This window comes from Schizosaccharomyces pombe (genome assembly GCF_000002945.2).
Source record: "Schizosaccharomyces pombe strain 972h- genome assembly, chromosome: II".
In the NCBI taxonomy this organism is placed as follows: domain Eukaryota; kingdom Fungi; phylum Ascomycota; class Schizosaccharomycetes; order Schizosaccharomycetales; family Schizosaccharomycetaceae; genus Schizosaccharomyces; species Schizosaccharomyces pombe.
In genome coordinates this window covers 4,471,184-4,490,394 of record NC_003423.3, presented here as the reverse complement: position 1 = coordinate 4,490,394, position 19,211 = coordinate 4,471,184, and the positions used below count along the sequence as shown (strand labels likewise).

The following is a 19,211-nucleotide window of genomic DNA, read 5'->3' as shown; positions in this document are numbered from 1 at the left end:
CCCAAACTATATATTTATGTTGAAAGATATTCTAATAATAAAAAGTGAATCGATGTTTATCAGCGGGAACCACTGTCTTCTTTTAAACTATTTAATATAATTTGTACAATTCAATCGCGAAGGTTTCAATTTAATTAACCAACTGCACTAATCTCGTTTATTTATAACCATTTTTTGTTGATCTTCCTACTCACATCACTGGCGAAACGAAAGAAAAACATTTCTAATATTTCGTTGTTTAAAAAACTTTCTGTGATTCTTTATTTATTTGCTTTTTCAATTAAAACTAGCATTCAATAAGTATTTCGGGATTTGATTAAATTATACTGAAAAAAGTCTGTTAATCAGTATTCGGCTAACTGTACTATACAAGATCCAGCAGCCGGTTTCGATACGACAACAGCGGCATTTAATTCACTTTGAGTAATTTTAGGAAACTGCTTTTTATAGTATTGTTCCGTCAATGCTTCAACCAGTTTAGCTAGTTTATCGTGTGTAGTGAGATGTACCGCAGATCCACCCCATCCAGCACCCGTCGTTCTGGCTCCATAACCTCCGTTAGCCAACGATATTTTGCATACCTCTCTTAACTCGGGAGACGACGAATTATTATATATATCTTCCGATCGTTGAGAGTCATTTAATAGTCTACCAAATGCCAACATAAACTTTTGAGGATCATCGCTGTCCTTATGCTGATGAAACAATTTTAACACTTGCAGTACTCTCATCGCATCTGAGTACACATGCACGGTCCTTTGATAGATTTTCATGCGTTCATATTTTACTGGAATTTTTGTTAAAAAAACTTTAGTAAACTCTTCCACAGACAACCCTAATTCCTTAGCCAGCTCTTCAGTCTTAAAACCCACTTTTTGCTCTTCAGAAAACATTATTTCTGTGAGCCTTAACATTTCCTGCATGCGTTGAACGCCCATGTCAATGTCGCTTCCATCCCAATGCGGCTGTTTTAGGTGCTTCTCGTAGTATTCGTCCATGAATCCTCTCAATGTACCAGTGTGTAAATTTGACTCCTTTGGCAATTCTAAGTTAAATTTTTTTGCCAAAAATTCTGAAGCAACTGCCATTTCCACCACTCGTAGATTGTAATTTGTTAATGCGGTTTCTTGCTTATTTGCTTCCACAAGTGTGTTAGAGATTAGAAATACCATGTCATGAGGTTTGAGTACCGGCATCTTAAACGGTGTTGCCATAAGCTTTGGTTTAAATTGAACCAAAAGCGCCTTGTTTTGCTCTCCATAGATAGAAGCACATTGATCCATACCGCCCGTGTTGACACCTACATAATGCTCGGAAACAACACTAATCTTGACGAGGTCTTCTTTGGTAATTGTATTAATTCCATTGGCTTTCAAAATGGCTAAAATCGATGCCACACAGAAGGCCGCCGAAGATGATAGTCCTCCACCAGTGGGAACGTTACCATCAAAAATCAACTTTAATCCTTTTAAAGGCTTCTTACCCCCACTGACTAATTCTGGGTATTTCTCTAAAATATATTTATGAGCAACAATCATAGAGCATCGAAAGTAGTTTCCCCAGGTGTGGTGGGTTTTGTTAATTTCAATCACTGCCCCGTCACTCGGTAATTCCAATATTTCCTCCTTGAATTCTGGATTCGTGTTATTCAACTCAACTTTGGCATCATCACTTGTGGTAACTGAAACAATAACATCAACGTCAATTGCCATTGGCAATACTGAAAAGTAGTTGTAGTCAATATGTTCGCCAATGATGTTTACTCTGCCAGGCGAGCGACTAAAAAAATCTGGCTTGCAGTGATATTTTTGTTCAAAACTGTTTAGCAACTTTGCATACCTAGCTTTGTTTTCTTTTGGGTTGGAGTAAAATGATAAGTCGTGATATGTAGGAACGGTAGCCATAATTTGAGACCAATCAGAAAAAATTACAAATGTGGTAAAGAAAAAGTAAACTTGAAAATGATCAATGAAAAGGTATTCTCTCCTTTTTTCACTTCTTTTTGAAAAAATATAGATGCAGCTTTTATCTTTTTGTTTATTTGCTCTGAAAATCGATAAACACTTCTTCTTGCCTTAAAAATTAGTTTGATCAGTCAAGCAAACCACGTTATACTACTACGATTATATAAATTGTCAAAAGTTTGACCCTTTTTGCCTTATTTACTTCTTGTTTACTGATTTATGTCATTTAGACTTTGCGTTACCTGAGACATACGGTGAAGTTAAAAGTGTTGCATGGAGGGTTCGGAAAACGGTATTCATAAAAAATAACTTTGTGACATTGATTAAAAAATATCAGTTGTTTAATATAAATAAAGGCTTTGCAAAAATATTTTTGGAATTCCGTTTGTATTAAGTTTCTTAATTTCTTATTTCAACCTCCGGACAATTCTCTGCGAAATACTTGGTAATTTTTTATAAAAGACCTTGCGACTACAAAATACACCAAAAGAATGACAATAATTCTCATACTTTTAATGGAACATCTGTGTCTTTATTCTTCTGTGCCCCCACATCAAATTCTCAATCCGCAAAAGATGGGTAAGTTAACGTTTCAACCATGTAATAGCATGCAGTTTAATATCATTTAAACGAACCGTACCCCACTGAGAAGAACCAATAGAGCACCAACCTAAGTTGAGAACTGTTGGGTATGCGCTTTTTTACGAAATCCGGTAATCATAGCTTATAATAAAGCGGAGAAGATGGGAGCTTTTGTTGCTTGAATATGGCTAGAATATTCGATGCAGAAAGTCACAGTTTAATTAACGAAACTTGGGGTAATGTGATTGTACGCCTGGAGAAGCCACGTTACATTTTAAAATTGTATATATATGCTTACGTTTGGAGATACTCTAGTCACACACATATCGCATATTAAAGCTAACATAAGAAGCCCCTAAAGAACCTTAACCCATATTTCGAAAACAAATTTTTTGAGTATTTTTTTAAGCTCCTTTTTGTTCTTTATAAAATGGCGGTTCAAGACGAATACATTCTTGTAACTGGTGGCGCTGGTTACATTGGTTCACATACAGTCATTGAACTAATCAACCATGGATATAAAGTAATAATTGTAGATAATTTGTGCAATTCGTGTTATGATGCTGTAGCAAGAGTCGAATTTATTGTGAGAAAATCAATTAAATTTTTTAAGCTTGACCTTCGCGATAAAGAAGGCTTGGCTCAAATTTTTGATACCTTTAAAATCAAGGGTGTTATTCATTTTGCGGCTTTAAAAGCAGTTGGGGAATCAATGAAATTACCACTGGAGTACTACGACAATAATATTTGCGGTACTATTACTTTACTAAATGTAATGCGTGAACACCGGGTCAAGACAGTTGTGTTTAGCTCATCTGCCACCGTATACGGCGATGCTACTAGATTTGACAACATGATTCCAATCCCAGAGTCGTGTCCTAATGACCCAACCAATCCATACGGGAAAACAAAGTACGCTATTGAAAATATCATTAAAGATTTGCACACTAGCGACAATACTTGGCGAGGCGCAATACTTAGATATTTTAACCCAATTGGAGCTCACCCATCAGGCCTACTTGGCGAAGACCCTTTGGGTATTCCCAACAATCTTTTACCGTTTCTAGCCCAAGTAGCCATCGGTAGGCGAGAAAAGTTGTTAGTATTTGGTGATGATTACGATAGCCATGATGGGACTCCTATCCGAGACTACATACACGTTGTGGATTTAGCTAAGGGACATATTGCCGCTTTAAACTACCTAAACAAAATCAATAATAGTGAAGGAATGTACAGAGAGTGGAACTTGGGAACAGGAAAAGGTTCCTCCGTGTTCGATATTTATCATGCCTTTTGTAAGGAAGTAGGTAAAGATTTACCGTATGAAGTGGTGGGCAGAAGAACAGGTGATGTTCTCAACTTGACAGCAAGCCCGAATCGAGCAAATAGTGAATTAAAATGGAAGGCTGAATTGAGTATTACAGATGCTTGTAGAGACTTGTGGAAATGGACGATCGAAAATCCTTTTGGATTTCAAATTGACAACTACAAATGGAAGTTGTTTAACACTCTTGGGATTATGGATTATAAGAATAGACTCCATACTATCTGCTTTCAAGATCTTGAGGTTTCCATAGCCAATTACGGAGCATTAGTGCAAGCAGTAAGATATAAAGGGAGGAATTTAGTAAATGGATTTAATGATTTTTCACGGTATAAGCTTAAAGAGAATCCGTTCTTTGGGGCGACAATTGGCAGATTTGCCAACCGAATAGCGAATGGACAATTTGAAGTGGATGGACATTTGTACACATTATGTAAGAACGAAAACAATAAAACCACCTTACATGGAGGAAATAATGGATTCGATAAGCAGTTTTTCTTGGGGCCTATCGCTCGACAGTATGAGGACTACAATACACTGGAATTCATTTTAGTTGACAAAGATGGTAACAACGGCTTTCCTTCTGACCTGGAAACCTTAGTCAAATATACAATCAAAAATAACTCTTTGGAAATTGAATACAAATCTGTTATTCCAGAATACTCGAAACTCAATGTAACAGCCGTAAATCTGACAAATCATTCTTACTGGAATTTAGCCTCTCCTAATAAAACTATTGACGGAACAATAATTAAAAGCACGACTAACGTCTATTTAAAAGTGAATTCGGAAACCTCGTTACCGACTGGTGATATTGTCGAATGGCAAAATGACATAACTAAACCAACCAAGCTTGACCCAAACATCTCGTTTGACAATTGCTTTATAGTAGACAGGGAAGCTAGCAAGTTCTGTTTGGACACACGAAAGTATTCTTTAAAAAATATTGTTGAAGTAATACATCCCTCTGTGCCGGTGAAGCTCGTGGTGTCTACAACAGAACCTGCATTTCAACTTTACACCGGTGATGGAAATGACATCTGTGAGTTTCAAAGTCGCAGCGGATTTTGTGTGGAAACAGGTAGATTTATCAACGCTTTGAATAATGAGAAATGGTCAAAACAGGTAATCTTACGCAAAGGTGAAGTTTATGGTGCGAGGTCGAAATTCTCCCTTTACGCACAAGATTTAGAAGAAAACAAACATTTTTTAGATTCAGCATCGTACAATAGTGGAGAATACTATTAAATGAAAAAACTTAATAAAACCCAGCCGATTAAGCATCTTTTTGTTCAATAAAAGGAAATTTGTGGTTTACAACGTTAAAGTTGTTTTAAAGTATTATTATGTGTTTTCAGTTTTTTCTCATTAATAGTACTCGTCAATTAATTTTCTTAGCCCTGTCTCCAATGGGATTTGAGGTCTCCAACCTAAACTTTTAATTTTTTCATAATTCAACGAATATCTTGAATCGTTGTAATTTCTATCTTGAACAAACGTTATGTATTTTGAATAATCCAAGTTTTTCAAAGACAGCTTTCGATATAAGAAATAGTCGCAAATGAACTTGACCAAACTTAGATTATCGATTTCATCATCCGAACCAATATTGAAAATCTGGCCAGACATCTTAGATTCAAGTGTGCTATGATAAACTTCACTTCCCTGCTTCATCCAGACCAAGTCTATTGCGTTAATAAAATCGTAGATGTGCAAATATTTTCGTTTATGTAACCCATCTCCATGCAGTGTGATTTTGTCTTGCATTATTTTCTGAGATTTTTGGTTAATGAACTTCTTTAGCTTTCCAAGAGTCATAGGAATTAGTTTCTCTTCGTATTGTCGAGGACCATATACATTATTTGCTCTTATCACAGTCACTGATATTTTGTACGAATATCGATATGATTGAATTATCAAGTCAACAGCAGCTTTGGATGCGGCATAAGGACTGGTGGGGTTTAACTTTGATTTCTCATCTACCGATGCATTTTCATCCTGCTCACCATAAACCTCATCAGTAGAAACATGAACGAAATTGAGTCGATTACGTAATTCCTCTTTTTTACCTAAAAGTATTCTTACGCACTCTAACAAATTTTGAGTGCTCAAAATGTTGTTTTTGGTAAAGTACAAAGGATCGATAAACGATCTATCAACACTGGACTCGGCAGCAAAATTTATTATGTGCGTAATTTTATTAATTTCGGAATCTTCAACCATAAATTGATACAAGAATTTATAATTCGTAGCCAGGTCCATTTCAAGAAATCGGAAATTAGGTTGGTTCAAAACTTTGCTCAAGAATACCGTGGTATAATTGCTCACATAGCTTAATTTGTCTATACACGTAAAGTGAAAGTCAGGGTATTTGTCCACAGCATAATCTAAAAAGTTTGACCCAATAAAGCCCGCACCTCCTGTAATCAATGCATATCCTTTATATTCTTTATAGTCCCCAGTCATTATCAGTGCCAACGAGATAAATTTAAGAAACGTACTTTTTTTAAAAAAAAATAGAATTATAAAAAATGTAGACGTGGTTTTATTTTATTCAAAATGAATGATGATATTTATGATATCAAGACCGTATAAGCAACGTAATTTTTCCAGCCCCTTTTCCGTGTGTTTGTGGATCCCTTTACTTATTTCATCTAACCTCCGCATGTGTCCCGCTTAACATACAATGCATGAGAAGCTTGAAACTTTATTCATATCATATTAGTCCTGTTTTACTTACTTGGCCCCCCACATAATTGCGGGTTCGGATATTTTGCAAAACATGTAAGAAAGTGGTATATATATACCGAACGAATCCAGCTGCTCGTACTGGGAAGCAAAGAGGAATGACTAGCAAAAAATTTGATTTTACCGAGTATTCACATCGTCGTTATAATCCATTAACGGATTCGTACGTTTTGTGTTCACCTCATAGAGCAAAGAGACCATGGCAGGGAGCTAAAGAAGAGATCAAGAAAGATGACACTGTAAAGTACGATCCAACATGTTACCTATGCCCTGGTAATATTAGGGCTACAGGTTTTGAAAATCCGAAGTATGAGACAACATATGTTTTTCCCAATGACTATCCTGCGGTGAGAGTTGATCAACCAGATTATATGCAAGATGAATCTGAAATAACGAAGGGGAATACGTTAAAAACAAGGATGTTTAAGACAGAAGGAGTGAAGGGAAAATGTTTTGTTATTTGCTTTTGTCCTAACCATAATTTAACTTTGCCATTAATGAGCGCGGAAGCGATTTGCAATGTTGTAGAGACTTGGAAACACTTGTATGTGACATTAAAGAAAGAATCTTTGGAAGGGCCGATTCGTTATAAATATTTGCAGATTTTTGAGAATAAAGGGTCAGCAATGGGATGTTCAAATCCTCACCCACACGGACAAGCTTGGTGTCTGGATGTTATTCCTTCGGTTGTTGCTCAAGAAATGTGTAACATGACCAAATATTTTGAACTTAATAATAGTCATTTACTCGGTGATTATGTAAAATTGGAGATGTTGGAAAAGGAAAGAATAGTCGTTGAAAATGACTCATTTATTGTGGTTGTGCCTTATTGGGCTTTGTGGCCATTCGAGACATTACTGATAGCTAAAGAGCACCTGAAATCTTTAGAAGAATTCGAAGAAAAACAAAAAGTTGATTTGGCTTCCGCATTAAAAATGTTGACTACCAAATACGACAATCTATTCAACACTAGTTTCCCCTACTCAATGGGTCTTCACCAAGCTCCATTATATGGAAGTAATGAAGAGGTTGAAAACTCTTGGTTTCATATGCATTTTTATCCACCGTTGTTGAGATCAGCTACAGTGAAAAAATTCTGTGTGGGCTTTGAAATGTTGGGTGAACCACAAAGAGATTTGACCAGTGAACAAGCAGCTGCTCGATTACAAGAGCTAGATGGACAGAAGCACTACAAAAATCTATTATAATGTATTTACGAAACTGATTAAATTTCGCGCTGTTATGAAGTAACTAAACTATAATTCATTCGTTTCATCTATTACTTTACCTCATTTGAAATTGCATCTAAAAAGAAAAATTATTTTATTTAAATCTTTTAAGCCTAGTTATCTCTAGTAAATTTGTGAAGCAAAAGAAACAACTTTTTCCTAAAACTTCTCACAAGAAAATTTGCATGAAATAATTATTTTTAGCTTCGTGATTAAATAGAAAAATCCATTGAAGTCCCAAAACAAGCAATGATATAATCCTTTTAATATATGTATATATTTAATTGAAAATCTTCACATTCATTTTACTATGGAACGAAAATTGAAAGATTGGGAAAATGCATTGTACTGCTAATATCCACAATAGACATAAGCACAAATACTCATAATTTAGTACTTCAAATATGTCAGCTACGCAGTCCAATACTTGTTTAACGATACATAGACTGCGGCAAGTTTCTCTTGCGAACTACAATATATGCGGTATCTTTAAATAACAATGTAATATTTATTGTTATAAAAAGTCTATTAGTATTATTGTACACCGATATTGCTAATGACTGAACTTAGGGACGAGGTTTAGTTGTAGCTCTATTTATAATCTTTCTAATGCTTACTATTAACGTGTATCTATGTAGATACACAGATAGTTTATCAGCGTTTATCAATAACGAATCTTAAGTAGTATCTTAACGTATGAATAGTTGTCAGCAATACTACACTACGTTGCGCATCACTATATGTCATATGTTGGAATACTAGCTAAGATCCGTTTATTGATAATCACGGGAAACTATCCGTCTATATAAATAAATACCCGTTGATAACAACTATTTAGAAATATTATAAATAGCGTTACAACTGAACCTCGTTCCTCAGTTCGGTTATGAGCTATATTAGTGATAGGTAACATTATAACCCAGTTAATACAATACCTATACTCAGTTGCTACTCATCAACCTGTGTATTGTAATATAATAGATCACAAGGAAAACTCTCCGCAGTTCTACGGATCCTTAATCAGATACCAAACTGCGTAGCTTACAATAGTGATACCATCGTAAAATATCATAGCGTAGTGTAATATTGCTGACAAAATACCACTATGCTAACAATGCTACATTACTTTCGGAAACCAACTATAGTCATCTGTTAGTATATCAGCTAAAATCCGTTCGTTGATAATTGCCTAACCAAATCCATTCGTTTACATAGGTGCCAGTTGGTAACAACTACTAGAAAGTTAGAAATCGGACTATAACTGAACCTCGTACTTAATTTAGTTATTGGCTATTGCAAACATGAGTTACAAAAAAATTCCTATAATTTTTTTTTAATTTATACATCCTGCTTATCGCTTGCTTACAAGATTACATACAAGTTTTAAGTCAACCCAGTGTAACCTAACGTTAAACTGATTACACTTGGTTGTAACGAACAGCATAACGTAGTCAATGTGTTGCGATAATAGACCTTAGTACGTAGATAATAGTTGTTTGCTGATAATTTGATTGTAAAATTATAACCATGCTGTAAAAATCTAATAGCAAACCTATAAATTATAGGTTACACTTACGCCATAGTGGATTGCTTGACTATGAATATACTTGCTTCAAAATGAGTGAATGATGAAAGTTACAAAATCTAACGATTCGCTTAGTCAGTCTTTCGATACAATGTTCCTTTGTCGAAGCTTGGGTGTTTTAACTGCTAATATTTCATAGAAAAATACAGTAATGACCGGAATATCTAATTCTTATAAAATCCTCTGAGTTTAAAGTTCATTGAGAAAATTCATTATTCAGTCATAGGATAATACAAAATTAAAACACCGTATAGTAGCAGGAGGGTTAACATCGCAAGTTTTTTGTTTTCAACCCTATCCATACTAATCTATTGCAGTGTCATTTTGCGAGTACATATATATATTTGAGAAATTTATCTTGAACCGCTGGATATTTGGTATGTTCTGTGAAGAAAACACGAAACTGTGAAGTATGGATTCCTGTCATATTTAGAGAGACAGAATTATTATTTACAATACATTTAAATACTTGAGTATATGGTTTGGTATCAATTTGATTTAAACTAAATTTCAAGGACCCTCAATTCTTCCTTTTACTTCAATGTATCGAAACATAATGCATTTAAAATTTGTTAACAGCTAGAAATATGCGAAATATCTTCTAAAAAAAAGGATGATGTAAATTCATGTTAGTAAAACATAAGAGGATGAACATTCCATGAATAAACTCGATAAGATGATATTATTATGCAGTCTTTAACGCTGCTTGCTACAGCACTAATTATTTTGATAAGGACAGTCACGATTCAGTGTCCTGCTAACGTTTGATATGAAGTTGATCGTTATTTCATTTACTTCAAATGAATAACACAATTTATATTTTGGGAGCAGGTAGTATCGGTAGTCTGTTAGCATATGAATTAGCTAGTTTAAAATCAATAAATAATCGGGTGATATTATTATTAAGAGACAAATCGAGAGTCAACTCATTCAAGGATAAAAATTCAACCTTGAAGATTGACCGCTTGTTTGAAGAAAATGTGCCTCATCTGTGTTGCCAAGTTACTGCATCAGAACCCTCCCAATTGAATGTGCAATCGATAGAAAATATGATCGTAACAACTAAAGCGGGGCAAACAGAAAACGCTTTATCAAAATATTTACCATATTTAAGTAAAAACTCGAACATACTGTTTGTACAAAACGGTATGGGGGCAGTCGAAAATGTTTGTGGCAAGTTGTGGCCGGAAGAACAAAATAAGCCTTCCATATATCAAGGAGTAATCTCACATGGGTGTTTTCAAACAGCCCCGTTCCATTTCAGTCACGCAGGTTTAGGGGATTTAAAAATATCCAAAGTCCCAAAGAATCCCAAGAAGATTTTACCTGATGAAGCAGCTGAAACGCCATGCGAAATGATAAAGTCATTAGGCAAATCAGAACTTCTACGATTACGTTATATGAATTACCCAGAGCTTTTAGTTAACCAGTGCGAAAAGCTTGTAATAAATGCCTGTATTAATCCAACAACTGCAACTTTGGATTGTGTTAATGGGGAGCTCTACAATGATGAATCTGCCAAGGAGCTTTTTCGTTGTATAATAAAAGAATGTGTGGACATATTTTTCAAGTGTATTCCTCTTTTTAAAAACAATGAGGAAGCTGAAAAAATTTTAAACGTGAATCGACTATTAGATCGTGTGATGTTTGTTGGAACAAAAGTAAATGGTGCCAACAGTTCATCTACCAGGCAAGATTGTCTTCTTCTAAGAGAGACAGAGATTGATGCTATAAATGGTTATGTTGTCAAGTTAGCTGAGAATAATGGATTTCAAGCGACTGTTAATAAAACAATGATGTTGCTTACTAAGTCTCGATTGGGTTTAAATAGATGTCGAGCGCATGCACGATAATTTATCATACTTATTAGGTGCAAGCTTTATGACTAGTATTCTGGTCGAACCTAATAATTCGTATAAATCTTCGGTCCATTGACATTATTTCGTTTGTACCAAGGTTGCAATGAATGCATACTGTTTATTAAACTAAAAGTTTTGATTTACAGATGGAATTTTATATTATCACAATCAATTGTTCAGTAGTCATTATCAAACCATATGGTTAAGATTAATTCAACACTATTTACGCTCTCTGAACCATTTAGTTTGTATCAGTTCAAAGAACTTTTGTATGTTTTCCAATATACGATTCAGTTTACAAACGGAGCAATTGTTATCATAGGGTTCATAAGCTATACTCTCAAGCATGGGTGGTAAGTTAGTAAGATGTCATATATACAATTAATTGCAATACACCAGCACATATTCGGAAATGAGGATACACCTTTTGTAGTGTGACTATACTTAATTGTACAAATTGCATAATTTAAGCTTTCATTTATTAGCAGTAACCAATCTACTTATTGTTCAATGGTAAACAGTCTGAGCTTTAAGAAACAGCATTTACGAACATTAGGAGCTGGAAAGATATGAATCTTTCAGATAGAAAATAAAACTACAACAAGTTATACGAAAATAAAATAAAATAAACTATAAAAGCTAAACGATTTTCTACATCAATCGCTACCACCTGAGTTATTGCGAAACCCAAGGAAGTAATATTCTAGCTGCTTAATTATATATTAGTCAATTATGCAATTTAGTAAGTAGTTATCGTTCTCTCAACAATCAAGTTATCATCTTCTTAAATTCATTAACTTTGCTGTAACGGGAAAATTACACTGCGTTTGAACCCATGAAAACCGACGTAAAACAACATAATAAAAATGCTTATATTTAAAAAAAAAAAAATACAATTGCCGAAGTGTTGTTAAAAAATGAATGGTAAATGACCTCGACACTAGTCCTCTGTAATAACACTGTAAGTAAAAAACCAATAAGCTTGTCATGGATTACTGTTTTAATATTAATTTTAAAGCCATTTTATATACATATGTCTTGTTCATAATCCAGCGGTATAAAATTTAAATTATGAAACATAGATTTTACTGTCATCTTAATAACTATCTGATAAGAATTTTATAGCTACACAAGATTTCCTAAAAGGGAACATTAATGTTTAAAGCTCAAGCAGCTTTGACAAGTATGTCAAACATTACACCATTTTCTTTACTGAAACTAAATAATATTGAATAATAAAACAATTCAAAGTTAATATCCAATAAAGTTGAAGTAATTGGTGCATAAACAAAGAGTATAATCAATTAGATGGTAGATTATACTGAAAAATAACTCACAACACCAAAAACAAACATGCGATATGGTATATGATGCGCCCAATGTTTGTTCATAATGTGAAGCAAGTGTTCAATATGGGGTAAGAAGTTATGTTTAGTTATTAATTATTTTAGTTAAGATCCATACACAAATTCAAAGTTAAGTAAAAAAGAACATTTTCGGTTGTGTTTTGGAAGACTACATTTCATAAATAACCATTTGTGCCAAGAGAATTGACAAAACCTTAAGGGAAGCAAGAAATTATTGAAACCGGAAAATCGTAGAATGATATTAAATATCGATTTATAATTTGAATGAGCTTTCTAGTAATTTTTACAAAATATCAAAAATTTATGTTTTAATGAACTCGAGGTAACTGTTATTTCAAATTAATACTCATTTTTTGGACATGGGTTTGGTTTATGAGCAATTATTTTAAATGCATATAATGGACAACTAATCCTATTATCTAGGTCAGTATACTTTTTTAGAAGTTTTTTCCTTAGGCCATCAAAGTCTAATATCCAATTGGTTGTTAAGTTTTATTTTGCATGGCGTAAATAGTCCGTTCAATACCACACTAATTGTAAAAAAATTTGAAACAATCTTTGTTGATCAATTTATAAACATGTTGGTTTATTTTGTTTCAACACTGATTTATTATTTGCAGTTGAGACGAAACATCGAAAATTTTCGCCTCTGGTAGATACATATATTAAGGCCCTTATAATAACAAGTTAATTAGAGATAAGGAAATGATTATGTTTTGTAAGCAGCAACGAACGTTAATACTACCAAATTTTATCTGTCTTCAAATAAATAATCCATGTGACATAGTACATAAATATACTATTAAAGTTCACCTTCATTATTTAAGTTTTCAATTGTTTTTGCTTAATGATATTATTGATTTTTTTTATGTCGAGATATGTTTATTTTTGATTAATCTATTGGAGCCAACAATTTATTTTACGGTTTTACACAATGTTGCTGATTTATGTTGTAGTAAGTCAAACCAATTGAAAAGACGCAATTCATCTCATTTAACTGTCCAAACCTATGGTTCTTATGGTTGGACACTGGTAACCAACTGAATTACGAGATTTGTTATGCTATGAAAGACCTTTGAAAATGTAACTACTACCTCCTTCAATGACTTCAAGCTCATATTCCTCAATTTTCCAATTTTTGTACCACCCACGAACAGCTTTTAAGCCTTCCCTATGTATTTTCCCTGCCCCTCCGAGTCTTGCGCTTTCTTTGGAGGTCCACCAGCATGTAGCCAAATTTTGTCCGAATACATCGTCAGGTATACCATACCAATACTTTAATAAGCCACCAGAAACGTTTGCTTCCAAATGCGATCCTTTATCAATTTCTGCTAATTTATGGCGTGCCTCTGGAGAAACTTGAACTTCGGGTTGCAAAACGGAACGAAATGCTACAATATACGCGGAAAAGGCAGGAATATGTTTGTGATATTTATGTGAATATTCTCGTATCAAATTTACAATTTCCGCAATATCAAAGGCTTGAGCATAAGGAAGATGGGCATAACGGACAGAATCTTTGGGAACAAAAGTCTGAAGAGCTAGTGATAAAAAGTAATGGCCGACACTTAAGGTTCCCAAGTCCAGCCAATGCTCTTTTTCAATATACGGGGAAGACTGAATAAATTTCGTATCAGTTGTTTTGCTGATATCTGAGGGACGCAAGATTGGTTGGAATAAGCCATGATCTTCTTCTATTTTTGCTGTTTTATGTTGTACAATCATTATCCCAAATCAAATGAATAAAAAATAGTCCTTTCAACATAACCGGATTCATGTACAAGCATTATTTATAACAAGGGTTTACTTACTACTGCTAAAGGGTTTGCAATTCCCTTTCTGTTTTGCGACAGCATGAACTAAAATGATTGGCTACGCACTATGGGTTAGGGTTGATTGCCCATGTATCATTATAGCGAAGCGAAAAATTCATCTAAATTGCGTGAACATTGCAAATATCATCGACTTAAGACAAATTTACAACACTGGTTGATTCTCCCGCTTTTCGTCAGAAGTTAATATTAAAATGGCCTAATTTCCTAATTTGAATAAAGTCATTGAACCAATTGGGTAAACAATCATCAATCACTTCTTCCTTTTTCTCTGATCTTGAATTTATATCTAATTGTCTGCGGTCTATTTGTTCCCATGCTTTTCACGCTAACAGCATTTGAAATGGTTACGGCATATTCAATTGCAAAAACGATTTATAGTTTTGTTACTCAACTTTAGATAATAAAGTTCTGAAACTAATAAATAAACAATACCATCCCGATACAAAACAATTGTATGCGGATGTTTGACATCTTTAAAAATAATTCTTATTTTTTCTTTGAAGATGGTCTTATTAGTCCTTGTACGAATCAAAGGAATCTGAAGATATTTGGAAGATCTTCTACTACTTTTGATGAACATTTTCGTAATAAATATTAAATCTGTCGAAATGCTTAAGTCCTATTGATGCTACATATACTGGTTTTTTTTCATTCAATGTGTAAACCTTAAAAAAAAAAAACAAAAATCACTAAGAAAACTCATCGCAGCCTATAGTATTCTTAGTAATTTTTGCAGACAGTGTGAATGTTTTCGGTATAATAATGTAAGCTACGCAGTTTGGTATCTGATTTAAGGATACGTAAAACATTCACCAATTTTGATCTTTTTTTAATTCTTTCGTTTATGGCTTTAAAATGTTTTATTATATTTTCTTATTATCTTCCATAAACCACACTGTTTAATTTTACATTGTAAAACATTACTAGTGGTGCTAAAGCTATCAAATTGCAGTGCTGTGATTTTATTCCAATGTCAAATCCAGAAAGCGCAAAAAAACAGGTTGACCCCCCTGGTTACAATGAGTTATTTATGGTAAGAGATACTCGTAATGTGGACCTGGAGCGGGGACTTGAATTGTGTAAGCCTGAAAAGGTAAACAAACAAAATCTCTTTACCAACATCATCAAGCCTCAAAAAGATAAAATAAACATTAAGACAGATAAAATAAAGTTCTTTTTAAATAACCTTTTTACTGAATTTTCTAAATTTCATGATAGTTGTTATCCTGATGGTAGGATTTCTACCCGCAGTAAACTTCGTTGGCCCTTGCTTATTATTTGGTGTATTTTGATTGTTTTCGCAATAGACAAGAACTTTGAAGTCAAAGATTTTCTTTCAATTTGGATAAATGAAAGTTTTATAAATGAAAATCGGTTTTACAGTGAAATTTGGGGGCCTATTGCTATTTACATTTGTTTGTTTATTTTATTGTTGCTTGGTTTAATTTGTATGTTTCCTTTACAGTGATGCCTTTTTTTTACTAATAATTTAAAATAGTCTCTGCAGAGTTTGCGTGCTTGCTTTACGGGAGACCGGTATGATTATAGCAGTCCTGGGTGCAGCCTTGGGAATGATTATAGCAGCCTTGGGTGCAACTATAACCGGTCTTTTGTATTTCAGTCATTGGGCTCTCTATAAAGTAGTAATATTGGCTTTGGACTTAAAGATTGAACCATTTAAAGATGAGATTGCCTTTCTTACTCTACCTACTCACAACGGGGAAACCCTTTCAATTAGAGACAACAATCAATCTTAAAGCTAAAACAAAAATTACAAAGTATGTTATTGATTTTATGGAAAATATGTCTTTCTGTTCTCGCTTTCATCATTGTTTTGCATTTAACCATCTCTATTCAAATTCATTGCCCATTCATGTATATAGTCTGAATTCATTATCATTAAAATATTTCAGAAAATATCTTAGTTTGTTGTTCACTAAAAGAAAGATAGGATTATTCAAAGGAAACTGATCTCTTAATAACTGAACTTTATTATCAGCATTACCCTCGTGAAAAAAGAAAGGTCTAATAGTCGTTACTAATTTTTTTAATTTTCTGTGATTTTATTTGCACAAAGGAAAAATTTGCAGTTAAGGAGATTTTTCCAGCCGGATATAAACAGAGCTTATTCTGGAATTTGGAGGCTTGTTAATAGCGTTGGTTTATTTGTAATTTTGTTGCTATCTTTGGTCCAAGTCTTTTGAGTTGATATTACAGAATTTTTGAACTCATCGATATATACTCGATTCTTAATGGTAATGTAAAAATACACTATTAAACACAGTCAAAAATAAAAGGTACATGTTGGTAAGTTGCTGATCGTTTAATTTTTACTTGTTTGAAATATTACTACTATGTCTACGAGTACGATCGTAGATAGAGTAGACCAACATGTCATTGCGACAAGGCTGTAGAATTTATTTACCCTTCATAGCTTCATTTGTTTTTTTAATGAATTCTCATTTTTGTAATCAAATTCTTTTGTTGCTATTTTCCGGAAAACGAAAGCTGCAGTTTTCAGAGTTCGGTTATTTACTATATACTTATTTAATAAAAGTTAATGAACTTTATAGTATCTTAAAAAGTTTTACAATTTTAAAGATGTTTGTAACTTTTAAGAATGTGAACCTTAATAATGTCGAGAAAATAGAGAACTAGAAAGCTATATTTTACGGATATCTTAAAGAAAAAGTATACTCCCTCTTAGGAATTAAGTTAAAGAGTAAGTTAGCATTAATGTCCAATGATCACTCAAAATACTATCATTTTATATTTCAACCTTTTTTACAGAACATGCGACATGAGTGTGTTCAAACAGAATATGTAATCACATACTTATTTTATCTGTGACTCCAGCTTAAAATCGAATTGAATGGGTTAATGGTTAAATAGAAGTATTTACTCAATTTTTTTGAACCCTTTCAAAAAGTTTTGGTATTGTATCTTTTCCGTCTACATTATTTGATACTTTATTGTCAGTATGAAAAGGTTTTTTATGTTCAATTTTATATTCTATTGCTTTTATGCAATGTCTTGACGATGTTGGATCAATTCATGATTGTTTCTGCTCATACTTTCTTTAGTAATATTGGTGGACAGTACAATGTATGCTTTTTTTGCTGTTATTCTTTTTTTAGACAAATTTGAATATGTGATTTCAGAAAATATATTGGTAAAAGTCACCTTATCGAAAATTTCTTAAAGAATTCCTTCTTGTAGTTCTGCTTAATTCCTGGTGAATTTAATGTGCTTAGCTGAAGTTATATACCTTAAACCGTCTTAACTCTTGAAAAATCATATTAATATGCCGAGCAATACTACTTCCGCTTCTATCTCATCCCTCTTTTTTATTATGTCATTATCCTTTACCGTCAATAAAATGCTAATTTGGGCAAACAAGCAACAAAAATGACAAATTTCATATTCTTTATCTCTCAAAATGTACGACACTTCATGAAGAACTCAGTGACGGACTAGATATTAAGCTCTAACTTCCAATTATGAATTTCATTTCGAAAACTAGCTTTTAGCAATTGCAAATAAAGTAAAAGATATTTTGAAAATAACTGATATTAAAGTGGTAAATATTTGATAAACCAATCTCACGTTTTGCAATGTCGGAGTAGTCTAGTTCCGGTAAGTTGAAGTAGTCAAAAAAAAGTAGTCAATATATTAGTTCTAATCTTAACTTCTGACTTTTATAAAATATTGAACAATTTGAACGGAAATGCTTGCAATGTCATTTCAATGTTCGTCGAAGTTAAAATACTTCCATTCGAAAGTCGAATATTCCTTGCAAAATAATTTTATTTAAGTTAATTGCGTAAATCGGGGTTTCTTTGGTTCTAAGCAATAATTGGTTATTTTGATTAACTCAAATATGCTTTTGTTTTATATGCATAATGAAATTTCTCTTGATGTAAAAAAGGCAAACCATCACAAATGTTATTAAACTTCGTCTTTTAAACTTAGAGCTTTTGTCGACTATTATTGAAGCCAACTTTGAAATATTACCGTTTTTGCACCATCCCATACGCTTGTCGATATTGGCATATCCTACCGGTAAGTGATTTGTCGGCTATGTACTACCTAATATTTTTCGTAATGAACAGAATCGAAAGTCTGTATGCTCTCATTCATGGTCCGCTCGGCTTGGTGTTTCCCGGAGAGATTGAATCCGATACAATGTTTAATATGGACAACAACTATAGTAGAAGCTCATTGAAGTACTAGAACTGGTTCTCACAGCTCTAACAATAATTCTTAGATCATACAAAATATTCAATTATAGCTTAGCAAGACAATGTTTCTTTTTTTTTAAAATCGTAAGCAGAAAGTGCATGTCTTAAAAATAAACTTTTAGGACAACTTTTTGTCAACCGAACATAGCGTTATTATATACCGAAGGACGTAAATGACATAATGCAAAACACAAATGTTCCATTAACAGTATTTTGAGACTGATGTTACGGTTTTCCCATCGAACTCCGAGTCATTCCCATTGCTAAAGAGTTTTTTTACTTAAATAAATGTTTGAGTAAGGGAACGAAGAAATAACACTGTCTATAATTATTATGAATTTTGATTGTTTAAATTAATATAATGTAAGAAGATACATTTGCAGCAAACTCAAAGTTGCTTCGCAACTTCAATTCATTACTAAATTTTGACATTAGGTCATTAGCAAAATGGGACTGAAATCTCCGACAAAGTTTTGT

General features: G+C 33.3%; 7 protein-coding genes and 7 long non-coding RNA genes across 14 annotated transcripts, besides 4 other annotated features; 8 read left to right on the top strand and 6 right to left on the bottom strand.

The window, feature by feature from the left end:
• Positions 1-123: 123 nt before the first annotated feature.
• gal1 (galactokinase Gal1) lies at positions 124-2,097 on the bottom strand. The gene has a single exon (NM_001023882.3). It carries the CDS (start codon positions 1,902-1,904, stop codon positions 345-347), a length of 1,560 nt encoding a protein of 519 aa, NP_596859.1. The 5' UTR covers positions 1,905-2,097; the 3' UTR covers positions 124-344.
• Positions 566-1,711, top strand: SPOM_SPNCRNA.1697. Its single transcript, NR_150595.1, has one exon. It is a non-coding gene; the product is annotated as a non-coding RNA (long non-coding RNA).
• Positions 2,098-2,213: 116 nt separating the features above from the next.
• Positions 2,214-2,822, bottom strand: SPOM_SPNCRNA.6632. The gene has a single exon (NR_195980.1). It is a non-coding gene; the product is annotated as a non-coding RNA (long non-coding RNA).
• A 37-nt stretch (positions 2,823-2,859) lies between these two features.
• On the top strand, positions 2,860-6,372 carry gal10 (UDP-glucose 4-epimerase/aldose 1-epimerase Gal10). Its single transcript, NM_001023881.3, has one exon. The coding sequence runs from the start codon at positions 2,977-2,979 to the stop codon at positions 5,116-5,118; it is 2,142 nt and encodes a 713-aa protein (NP_596858.1). The 5' UTR covers positions 2,860-2,976; the 3' UTR covers positions 5,119-6,372.
• tgd1 (nucleotide-sugar 4,6-dehydratase) lies at positions 3,082-6,411 on the bottom strand. The gene has a single exon (NM_001023880.3). It carries the CDS (start codon positions 6,334-6,336, stop codon positions 5,239-5,241), a length of 1,098 nt encoding a protein of 365 aa, NP_596857.1. The 5' UTR covers positions 6,337-6,411; the 3' UTR covers positions 3,082-5,238.
• Positions 6,412-6,701: 290 nt separating this feature from the next.
• gal7 (galactose-1-phosphate uridylyltransferase Gal7) lies at positions 6,702-8,161 on the top strand. Its single transcript, NM_001023879.3, has one exon. It carries the CDS (start codon positions 6,717-6,719, stop codon positions 7,824-7,826), a length of 1,110 nt encoding a protein of 369 aa, NP_596856.1. The 5' UTR covers positions 6,702-6,716; the 3' UTR covers positions 7,827-8,161.
• A 116-nt stretch (positions 8,162-8,277) lies between these two features.
• Positions 8,278-8,557: an LONG TERMINAL REPEAT.
• Positions 8,553-8,893: an LONG TERMINAL REPEAT.
• A 56-nt stretch (positions 8,894-8,949) lies between these two features.
• Positions 8,950-9,287: an LONG TERMINAL REPEAT.
• A 359-nt stretch (positions 9,288-9,646) lies between these two features.
• On the top strand, positions 9,647-9,863 carry SPOM_SPNCRNA.6631. Its single transcript, NR_195979.1, has one exon. It is a non-coding gene; the product is annotated as a non-coding RNA (long non-coding RNA).
• Positions 9,864-10,100: 237 nt separating this feature from the next.
• Positions 10,101-10,510, bottom strand: SPOM_SPNCRNA.6630. Its single transcript, NR_195978.1, has one exon. It is a non-coding gene; the product is annotated as a non-coding RNA (long non-coding RNA).
• pan5 (2-dehydropantoate 2-reductase) lies at positions 10,231-11,708 on the top strand. The gene has a single exon (NM_001023878.3). The coding sequence runs from the start codon at positions 10,233-10,235 to the stop codon at positions 11,283-11,285; it is 1,053 nt and encodes a 350-aa protein (NP_596855.1). The 5' UTR covers positions 10,231-10,232; the 3' UTR covers positions 11,286-11,708.
• Positions 11,709-13,696: 1,988 nt separating this feature from the next.
• On the top strand, positions 13,697-15,057 carry SPOM_SPNCRNA.6629. The gene has a single exon (NR_195977.1). It is a non-coding gene; the product is annotated as a non-coding RNA (long non-coding RNA).
• SPOM_SPBPB2B2.08 (uncharacterized protein) lies at positions 13,721-14,418 on the bottom strand (the record flags this gene model as incomplete). The annotated part of the gene is made up of 1 exon (NM_001023877.3): positions 13,721-14,418. The coding sequence occupies exon 1, from the start codon at positions 14,381-14,383 to the stop codon at positions 13,721-13,723; it is 663 nt and encodes a 220-aa protein (NP_596854.1). The 5' UTR covers positions 14,384-14,418.
• A 199-nt stretch (positions 15,058-15,256) lies between the features above and the next one.
• Positions 15,257-15,418: an LONG TERMINAL REPEAT.
• A 45-nt stretch (positions 15,419-15,463) lies between these two features.
• Positions 15,464-16,250, top strand: SPOM_SPBPB2B2.07C (uncharacterized protein; the record flags this gene model as incomplete). Its single annotated transcript, NM_001023876.2, has 2 exons — positions 15,464-15,957; positions 15,992-16,250. 2 exons carry the CDS (start codon positions 15,464-15,466, stop codon positions 16,248-16,250), a joined length of 753 nt encoding a protein of 250 aa, NP_596853.2.
• A 950-nt stretch (positions 16,251-17,200) lies between these two features.
• SPOM_SPNCRNA.6627 lies at positions 17,201-18,822 on the bottom strand. The gene has a single exon (NR_195975.1). It is a non-coding gene; the product is annotated as a non-coding RNA (long non-coding RNA).
• Positions 18,386-18,776, top strand: SPOM_SPNCRNA.6628. Its single transcript, NR_195976.1, has one exon. It is a non-coding gene; the product is annotated as a non-coding RNA (long non-coding RNA).
• Positions 18,823-19,211: the final 389 nt, after the last annotated feature.